Genomic DNA, 11266 nt, shown 5'->3' with positions numbered 1-11266 from the left:
TCCCTGTGGACCAGGTTGCGGCTATGCAGGTGTTTCAGTGCTTGTGCGATGTCATGGAGACAATCCCAAAGAAATGAGATATGTGTTCCAATGGAATAGTGGGACCCACATGTCTGAAGATAAAATCGGTCACACTCCCTTCGAGTGGTACCTATCTGACCCACAAGCTATCCTTCTACCCCTCCCCCTCGCAGAGGGAACTGTATTCATTTTTTACTTTGGAGACCCTGTTCAATAGAACATCTTCCGTATGTGGTTAAGCCACCTAATTTTAGGGGTAGCTAGAAAAGCTTTTCTCCCATTGGATGACTAAAAACTGAATGACTACTTAGGACTCATGTTCCCTAAATGTGTTCTCCAGGCAGTGGGCCATCGTCCATCGACCTGGGTCGATGTCTCGCTGTCCAAACTGTGTGTGTTCGGTCACTCAGTCGTCGAATTGGCAAAATGATTTTTGTTCTCCTCGGCGACTGGGTGCCCAAAAGGCCAGTCCATCCGCCTACGTCTGTCGGTACGTGACCTCAATGCTCAGTTTACGCGTCCTTCAGAAAGGTGTTTCGGTGCCGCTGGCACTCAAACTCACTGATTAGTCTGATGTCTAATACTACTTTTAGATACAAATTACTTGACTACACAAGACACTTAGGATAATTTAATTTATAACTCACCACAAAAGACACAATTAAAATTAAAGTTCGTCTTCTGTCTCCGAAGTACTATTTTCTAGAGAATCCACACTATCAGTGTCACTATCTTTCTGCAAATGTATTATTAAATCGTCTGCAATTAAGTCTAGAGCTGGTTCCTTTTTCATTTAATAACGCTCATAAGAAATAGCATGCTGGCAATATTTTTTCCACTCATCTTGGAAAAATTTGCAGAAAAACTCATCACAATATGTTTCAACATTTTTAAATTTAAAATCTACATTTTTATTTGCCACATATTGTTTTAGAGCAGCCCACACTAACTCAATTGGATTTAAGTCCGGGTGGTAGGGAGGTAGTCTTAAGACAGAGTGACCTGCATTGTTCATAATTTGATGTATTTCATAAGTTTTATTTCTGGGTTTGTGCAAGAGGAATGAATATAAGTTTCATGCATGTAAATTATGGGCCGATTTTTTTCCCTATATTGTTTAATATTTCTGAGAAACTTCCTCCGGGGCACTTGTATATCGGGTTTTTCCATTAGGATTCTCCTGTTATTCTTCGCTTTCTTCCATCGAAATCCCATATCTCTCATCACTTTTCTCAAAGTTTCATGCGACCCTGTATAAATATTGTCTTCATTAATTTTTTTTGTAATATGTCGCAATGTAGGAACTCGTTTTTCCGTGACATAATTTATTATTATACGCCGAAGTAAACCTTTGTCAAAATCGCCCAACTTGAATTTTGGGGCAGATCTCATTCTTTTATTAGGCGTCGAAAATTATGTAGAAGCACCTTCTTCTATATTTTTTCATTTTACGAGAGATCCGTTTTATAGTGGCTATACTTACTCCCGTTGCTGAGGAAGCACGCTCTTGAACTTTTTTAAAATCTTTAACATGCGGATTTTGCATCGCTTCTCTCTGCATAAAAATAATTACATTTGCTATTACCTCCCTCGTTTGCCCAGACAATAGTTTGCCTTCTAATTTTGAATGAAAATCCATGTTTATAATTTAAAATACTTAACAATAATTACTTAAAAAGTCAAATCTATTGTAATACGATATTTCTTCAACACACAGTAACTTTAAACATAAGTAAAATAAAAAAACTTTGTCGCAGACTATACAAGTACCTTGCACTTCGAAGGGCCAAGAAATAATAAGGACGAATTGTGTTGTGGTCGAATGCGCATCGTGGGTGGAGCCTAATTTCAAATCGGCCAAGTATCACGTTAAATTTGACAAGCAATACAAGTAGTTTTGTGACGGTTTTCGGACCATCACAAAAGTTGCGTGTTGGAACAAACCTATTACTTCGCTCCAAACGGAAAGATATCCTACATGCGGTCCTGTTAGAGGCCTACACCTGCTAATGTTTATGTCCCCTGCATGTCTTATTGAAGTTTAGTATAGTTATTATGTTAGTATTTGTATAATTTAAATTATAATATTAATTTTTGCTAACTTACCCTACTTAAATCCAGCACGATGCCGAAATCCGATAACTTAAAATGGTTCCCGTGCACCATGATGTTGCCCCCTTTTATGTCCCTGTGGACCAGGTTGCGGCTATGCAGGTGTTTCAGTGCTTGTGCGATGTCATGGAGACAATCCCAAAGAAATGTCTCCTCGAATTCAAAACGGTGGCAAAAATCTATTATGTTAAACTGGGATAGCTCCAATAGTATGTATATTTTATAATCCTTCTGCCACACCATATAAAACTTTAATAAATATTGATGGTTTCCCACCATTTCGTTACCTTAGATCTCCGCCATTTTGGATCTGGTCGATTTATTTCCTCGAAATTCCTTTATGGCGTACTTTTTCTCATTAAAACGGTGGGTATATTTAAAAACAAAACCAAAGCCTCCGCTCCCTAGTAAGGAAAGCGATTTATAAATTTGGTCAATGTACGACCGGCCACTAGACGGATCGTAGTGGCTGTCTAACGAAACTGAAACAAAAATATATTTAGTTAATTTCATTATGGGTTAATCAAACAAAAGGATTTAGTAAAATGTATTCACGAGTCTGCGTATAAACATAAAAATCAGAAATTAATCAGAAAAAATCAGTAAATCAGACTACATAATAATGTAATATTAACTATGCCTAAGGCAGTTAGTGGGTGGATTAAGTAGCTCATCAACTGTCACTGCCGGTCCAAAAACCGGATAAAGGAGGAGGGAGTCTTCAAACAAGGTGAACACCCTATCTGAGGATTATAAATACAGCAGCGCTCATAGAACCAAGGATGTGCCTAGGTCAAACAGGACGGATCCACTGAAAACGACCAATGTAAGTAACCGGACAATGCAACAATGAAAAAAAGAATATATTAGGATAATCACTTAAACCATAAAATCCCTGAATATAAGAGAACTAAACAAGTCACTGATGCACAGATATACATATCGTCGGTATACTGCGAAAACCAGGTAGGTAAATGTCGGAATACCGAAATTGAGAAAAAACGTTTTTAAAGTATAGTTTTTTATTGTGAATTAAGCAGTCAGCTTGTTTTTGATATTAGGTATTTTAGTGAAAGATGCATATATCTGAAATGATATTCTATCATTAGTTTGAAAAAGTTGAGACACCTATCTGACTAATCCTAAATTTAAGTTGGAAATGCTATCACTTACCTGGTTTTACCTGCAAATCTAAATAAATCGATTACTCTTCAAATAATTTAACACAAATATAATAAACCAAGTATAATATTTTCCAGTTTTGTGATCGAGATATGAAACTTTTACTAGGTAATAGCAATGTTTTAAGGTATTAGTCGATATTTATAACATTTAACTGGTTTTCCCTGAAAATTTTGTTCACAGCTATTTCTATTTATATTATTATTTATATGAATGATGGTCAGTTTTATAGAAAAAAATAAATTTATTCTGAATATAATAATAACAATATTATTATTATGGGCCTTCCTCGTCCGATTCGTCACTGAAAGCAGGCAAGATGTCTGTTACATTATTTCCCGTTTTCAAATTACGATACCACCCGTGATATTCCTCCGGTATCACTCCCTTATTACATAGCTGTACCAAGTCTCTTATTTTTGCTATGCTAATTGGCAAATGTGCATCATAAAGTCGCTTAAGTTCTTCAAGTTTGCTTGTATTAGTTGATAACTTGGCGTGCTTTTTTCTTGTTGACTGCCGTGCAGTATCAGTAAGGATATAATTGAAGCTTGTTGACATGTCATAATTAAAATAGATTCTGTTTGTCTTTCCTTTCATGAATCTCATTCTTTTTATCTTCAACCACATTATTTTTTCGCCGTTTTGGTCTTTTGTTCAGTTTTTAATTGAAGTGTGAGACAAATTTTTTAAATCATAAAAGTCGTAGTAGGTATTTACATTTGTATGGTTCTATATATACTTTTTTATCATCAACCTTGATATTTTAGTTCCTCTTGCATTTTGAAAAACAGACAAGTAATCTGGCATCCCATAGATAGATCTGTGTTTTTTAGCGGTTTCGATACTACTATGCATATAGTCAACTTCCGTATAGAAATGTCCAGACTCTAAAAATTTGTGTTCAATAACATTTGAATGGTCTATATTTTGAACATCCCATAATAGTAAGGTTGCAATATACTGATTACAATTCTGTCCTCACATCAGAGGTATCAGAAGGTATCAGAAAATAAACTTATTTCACTTACATATTCTGGAACACATTTTAATAAGTAGTGGAGTATAATGCTTCCTGTTTCAGAACTTCCTAGTCTACCGTTAATTTCTGACCAGGCAGAACAGTAATGCGGCTTCATATACACACAAACTGTAGACGCATATTTTTCGAGAATAATATAGTTTTGATCAGATAAAAGGCATATATCGAGCACAGTTTAATTAAATCTTGCCCAAGTACTTTCGATCCCTAGATCATCTTCAGGGGCATCTGAAATAAGCCAAGAAACGTTTTTTTATAACCAAAGAAATTGATTAACTTCGATAAAAACTCGAAGTTTTATGGTTGAAAAAAGGTTTTTTATATGATTAACGTTTATAGACTTACTTCGTCAATTGTGGCCTATCCGGCAAGAACAAGATGTCATAAACATATAATTGTACATTACACTACACTACAAATGGACAAACAAACACTTTAAAATAATTTAAGGAAGGCTACATTACTTGAAGAAGCCGGAGACAGAATGGCTCCTGATCTAACGGAAATGTTGGGGTGACATGTGACAAATGACAACTTGGATGAGCAGTCACAATCATAGATATGTGATCTGCACCTTTTACAATTCTATGAAACTAAGTATTGACCAAAAGTCCAACTGACACTACTATAGGAGGTCACTGATGAAATAAATACTTTTTGGTCAATACTTAGTTTCATAGAATTGTAAAAGGTGCAGATCACATATCTATGATTGTGACTGCTCATCCAAGTTGTCATTTGTCACATGTCACCCCAACATTTCCGTTAGATCAGGAGCCATTCTGTCTCCGGCTTCTTCAAGTAATGTAGCCTTCCTTAAATTATTTTAAAGTGTTTGTTTGTCCATTTGTAGTGTAGTGTAATGTACAATTATATGTTTATGACATCTTGTTCTTGCCGGATAGGCCACAATTGACGAAGTAAGTCTATAAACGTTAATCATATAAAAAACCTTTTTTCAACCATAAAACTTCGAGTTTTTATCGAAGTTAATCAATTTCTTTGGTTATAAAAAAACGTTTCTTGGCTTATTTCAGATGCCCCTGAAGATGATCTAGGGATCGAAAGTACTTGGGCAAGATTTAATTAAACTGTGCTCGATATATGCCTTTTATCTGATCAAAGTTCATTTATTCGAGCATTCAACCTTATATTTAATAATATAGTTGTCCAGTCAACCCACTTGGAATCTGTAGTACGGCCTGTAGATCGAAAGTAATTGAAACAAAATCCCGTTGTTCATTAGATCTTTTCTTATCATTTTGTTTTTCAAGATTACATACTTCTTTTCTTTTCTGATGTTCTCTGTAACTGTCTTCTTAATCCGATTTGTCAGTTGGATTAGCCCTATCATATTTATTACAAATTAAATATTGATCTTTTTTGGGAACACAAAAGCTTAAATGGATGGTCTCATGCCAGAGTGAACCAAAAGCCGAAATTGAAAATTTTCAGTACGACAGTTTAAAGTTATGAAGGTGTTATAAAATATACGCAATATGTTATAATCTCTTATAGGATATAAAAGGTTCTAAGACTATTCAAAAGAACATTTCTTTAAGACTTTTAGTAACAGCACATGATTTTGTCTACTTTTAAAGCTGTTTGGTCAGCATTTGCAGTACATGGTTCACTTTGGCAAACTTTTTAGCACTTAGTTCTGTCTGGCATGAGAAGTATAAATAAATTGTTCTTTTTGTTTGTAATCAAGTTTATTAATACATCATTAAAACTAACAATACAAAAGAAATAAATTTTTAAGAATTATGAGTAATTAAATTATACAAATGTGTAAAAAAACTAATAGTAGCAATATTTAGATCGCATTGTTCATCTCATTTTCCTCTTCATTGTTATTGTCATTCTCTTCTTCAATGTCATCTTCCAATACTTCACTTTGTTGAAGTTTATTGTAAAATTGGTGATGGCATGGTGGTACGAATTGCAAAAGTGATCTGATATCATTAAGTTTTGCTTGACTTAATTTTCTTCCTTCGGGGTAAAGAATGCTTAAGTTTAAAGAAGCTAGGTTTACAGGTCGGCCTTTCAATCTCTTATTTAGATTTACTGAATAAAATTGTATTTCTTTGTTATGTGTGTATTTAAATTCCATAACTCCTGGATGGTCTTGAGTAAATTTCATTTGTTTTATTTTTAACCATTCTACTTTTTGTTCATCTGAGTCTTTTTTGCGGTTTACCAGATTTTGTTTTAATGCATCCATACTCTTGAAATCCTCTTTTTCCATGCATACTACTTCAAATTTGTTCTTTTTAACTCTTGAGTTTGAAATTATGTTATGCCATTGTGTAGGCACATAAATTTCAGGATGATATTTCAACTTTTTTTCTATATCACCAAAATCGCTATCGTTTTGTAGATATGAATGTCCTGGCTCAGCAAACTTATGAACTACTTCCTTTATGTTTAAAGTAGGGGACTGCACTATGTACATCCATAACGCGGCAATATTAATGTTGCGGTTTTGGCCGCCACATGAGTCAGACCATGCAATCAATATGTCCTTATGATCATGGGTATTTATGAATTTTAAAATACATGATCCTATTTCCTGGGAACCTCGTGAGGCAGTGCTCTCATCCCAAACATGCATTGTCCCGACTTTATTTTCAAAATTATGTATACCAAGATTGTAGCATGAAAGCTGCCTCTTATAGTAAACAACTCCTGTGGTTAGTTTAGGAAGAAGCATTACTTTCTGAAGATCAAAACTAATTACTGTAGCTTTCCCTTCTTTACTAATCTTAACGTCTTCATTTATTTCTGAGCGAGCTAACTGTACTTTTCTGTGGTGTAGTTCCTGGTTTAGTTTCTTAGTCTTTAACATTGCTTCATCTTTGTTTTCCTCAGCTGCCTTTATTTCAATGTTCAACCTGTCACATGTTTGATAGGTATCTTTTCGTGGAGATTTAAAACTAAGATTAAAATCACGTCTGAACACTTTTTCATAAAGCGATTGGCTTGGAACTTTGTCAACATTTCTCTCTCTTAAACTATCAACATAGAGTCTGTACATTAATGACAAATTTAAATTACAATCCAAGTATTTTTTTTGGGATTGAGTTCTACAGTAATAACTTACTATGGTAGGGAAACTTTGTATATGATTTTTTATTGACTCCATTGTGGACGGTGAAGATTTGTTATGAGGCACTTTTTTCCCTCTAAGATCACTTAAATTTCCACTTTTTTTCTTAAGCAAAGCACGATGTACTCTACTACTATTGATTTGTAATATTCCCATAAACATTTTTTTGCATACTTTAATATCTCCGTTTTCAGAAGGGATATAAAATTCACGATTGCCTGTTTTTTTTTGAAATATCAGTGTTCTTACGACGTCTTATTATCGTTCTACATTTTACAGCACCACTTATTATGCTTGTTTGAGTTTCCCAAGACTGTGACTCGTAATAAAACAAATTAAAAAAACTTTCTTTTTGCTGTGCTGTAAGCTTATTTTGGCAGTTTATTTTGCAATTGCAGGAATAGTCATTAAAAGATTTAGAGTGTATGACAGTACCTGAAGTATTGATATATTCTTTACCAGCTGCCCTTTTTTGCTTGCGAATATTTTTTTCCACTTCTTAGGATCAGATTTTCTCTTCTTGTCTTGAGGTTCTTCCTGCCCTCTGGTATTTTTTTCATCTGTAAAAACACAAAATTATTAATATTTTATATAAGTAAATATTTTACATTACTTTTTTATGTTATAAAATAAAAATACTTTGAAACACACATTCACTATGCATAAGACAGACAATTTACGTTCTCTTTTGCCAAAGTAAACTATGTGATTTAAATTTTTTTTTAACAATTCCAATATAAATTAATGGAATATATTGCTTCATTCTTATATAGATAGGTAAATACTATGTTCTTAGGTTGGTATAACTGCTCATATTTCACTAGCACTCCCAGTGGACACTGCAAGAAATAAATTTGCACATGGTTCACTTTGGCAAAAGAAACGTTCTAAAACATAACCAAACTTTGATAATGAAGTTTTATGGCAATAAATATTATTATCTTACCTGATTCTGTAATATCCGAATCAGAACTTGGATGGTAATCATCTGAAGACCCATTACTGAAATCAGCGTGTTCATCTTCACTAGAATTTCTATCAACAATGTCATGACGATGTGAACTATGTGCACGGGAAGCCATCTTGGACTGGATGATGGTTCACTGTGGCATATGACTACCAGTACTACCACCCTTTTGCTAAATAGAATTTACTAATTTCCAGCTGATGTTTTCTGTTATTCACATAGTTCGTTTTGGCATAAGTTTAGAACAAAAGTTTGCCTCATAATGGAAATGAAAAAGTTAAAATAAATAAAATGCACATAGTTCACTCTGGCATGAGACCATCCAAATTATAGTCGTTAGAAAATATTCTTCGATATGTAATTTCGCCAATACCTTTCAGTTTCTTCTGCTCACAGTTATTTATATAAAGTTGGTACATTTTTCTTATACTTAAATTTTTGTCCAAATATCTACGCTTGGAACTTTGGCAAACATAATGTGGGCCCATGTTTGGAAAAGACTCAATATGAGCCTTCACGATTTTTCGGCTTTTACTGCTTGTTTTATTTGGCGGTGTATGCTTGCCTCGTTTATCCGTATCTACATAACAGCCTAGAATATCAGTTTTTCTTACAACATCTTGTATTAACGACGCTCATATACAAAGTATCTTACAAAAAAATTTCTCACATACTTGTATGTCTTAACCATTCAAAGAAAAGTAACAATTTTTGGAAAATGCACGTGGTTTTTTTAACTTTGACGAACTGCAACGACTCTCTTTGGTGGCTCCGTTTTAATACGTGCAATAAGAAAATGTTTCTGCCCTATATATTCTAACTTTCAATTATCACGACATAGTCTTTTTCTGTAATTTTCACCGAAAGAACTGGCAAATTTGTAAAAGCACTCTGAACAATTAACTGGTTTTGGCAATTTTGCTGGTCTATTCTTTTTTTTTTATCTCATAAGGCAAATCCTCAGCACACCTCCTTTTGCGACATTTATTACCCAATCTTTGGAGTTAGCTTTTCTCCAATATTTTAGTGGATGTACGTCTATCCATACTTTGTCAAGAAGTAGATATAATATCCAACTATCTATTTCAGTTGACACTAAATTGTTCGTGGGTACACCTATTTCAGTATCTTTTTTCTCATCATTTAGGCTATCAAGGACAGCTGTGTGTAGTTCATATAGACATCCTAGAGAGAGCGATACGTCTTCACTTGGCTGATATGTGGGGTCTACATCTGAAAAGTCACTATCAAAAATGGATTCCATCATTGAGACTATAATGTTCTGAGAATGATCAAGAATTGAACTGTTGTCTTCAGTTGTTCTATCTGTGTATGCGTTATAATATCATTTATGGTTTTAGCTTAATAATCATTTCTAAATTTTAACTCAACCCGTTTTCAGGTAGAATGAAGTAAGTGTACTTAAAGCTTTTTACTAGTCGATATGAAAGAGAAATTTTAATAAATCATACACGTAAAATGTATTAATGAAACTTATCACCTTTTTACTGAATATGGTATGCAGTAGTAGAAATATATTGTTGTCTGGCATAATAATATATGTGGGATTACTTTGTTTTACATGCAACAGAACTTTGATTTTATGGAAGTAAGCAGCGATATATTGTTTTATTTGAAAATAAAAAGTTGGTTAGGTGTTACTTATTTGTTTATTACACAAATTATCTTCTGAATGGTAAGTCGTATCATTTATTGGGTTTTACCTGTATGTAGAGCGAAAAAAGCTGAGAATTTTGGTATACTTAACTCAATATTTTAAAATTTGTCATTTACCTGGTTTTCGCAGTATACTGACGATATAGTATCCAAGAAACAGGAAAAAAAGGGAAAAGGCCAAACCACATTAGACTACCTGAGCAGCGTACCAAAATAAACAGGAGCTAAGAAAGGAGTCGCTATATTATTCAAGAGAAAATTAAATAATCAGGTAGAAGAGTGCAAATGCATATTAGAAAAGATTATTAGAATTAAAATAAAATTAGGAGGAAAACAAATTTACATCATAGGAATATACGAAAAATAATAGGGAGGAATGGATCAGCAAACAAGTATATGACTATTTTGGGCTATAATGCTCGAATCGGTAACGATAGTTAACAGTAGACGTAATTTAATTTTGTGTATCAGTAGTCGCACACGGTCTACTAGACCGGTCATAAAAATAGTCCTTTGGATGCATTTTGTTTAAATTTTAATTAAATAATATATTGCTTATAGGTTTTTTAACATTATTTATTATTATTGCATATTCAGTTTATTTATATAGCACAAAAAATAGACCACAATTTTTATAATAGTTTCATTTATTCTCTTTTTAATAGACAAATTACAATTAATTTAAAATTAGAACATAACATATAAGTCTACAAAAACTATCTTAAACAAAAATCAAACATTATTTCACTAAGACTTATCATAAAAAAATATAAGAGATGGCAAAAACATAATAAAATTAAGCCGGAATATTGTTACAGTCATTACAAATTGGATTTACGTGTTCCAGACAAACACTTTTTACAAATCGAACAAAAATATTTCGTTTTTCGATTCTTTTTTCCATCCACAGTTACCACGCCTCCCAATTGCTCCCGGAGTTCTTTGAATTGGCACGACATCTTCATTCAAATGACAGATCTGCCTAAGTCGAATCCTTATTGTCTCTATAGACATTTTGGCTTCGATTCTTCTGGTGAGTGTCAAACCTTCTCGTTGGGTCTTTGTGGAATTTGGAATGTTACAATTGTAAATAACAAAGGAATTTATTTCTTCTATAGGAAGATCAACGCTGGTGTACCAATTGTCAATGGTTACA

General features: G+C 33.4%; 1 protein-coding gene across 1 annotated transcript; it reads right to left on the bottom strand.

Moving 5' to 3' along the window:
* Positions 1–7475: 7475 nt before the first annotated feature.
* LOC140449468 (uncharacterized) lies at positions 7476–8701 on the bottom strand. The gene is made up of 2 exons (XM_072542648.1): positions 8413–8701; positions 7476–8026 (listed from the first exon to the last, which is right to left on the bottom strand). Exons 1-2 carry the CDS (start codon positions 8546–8548, stop codon positions 7848–7850), a joined length of 315 nt encoding a protein of 104 aa, XP_072398749.1. The 5' UTR covers positions 8549–8701; the 3' UTR covers positions 7476–7847.
* Positions 8702–11266: the final 2565 nt, after the last annotated feature.

The sequence above is a fragment of the Diabrotica undecimpunctata genome, chromosome 9, assembly GCF_040954645.1.
Source record: "Diabrotica undecimpunctata isolate CICGRU chromosome 9, icDiaUnde3, whole genome shotgun sequence".
NCBI lineage: Eukaryota > Metazoa > Arthropoda > Insecta > Coleoptera > Chrysomelidae > Diabrotica > Diabrotica undecimpunctata.
This window is presented reverse-complemented; position numbering and strand designations above follow the sequence as displayed.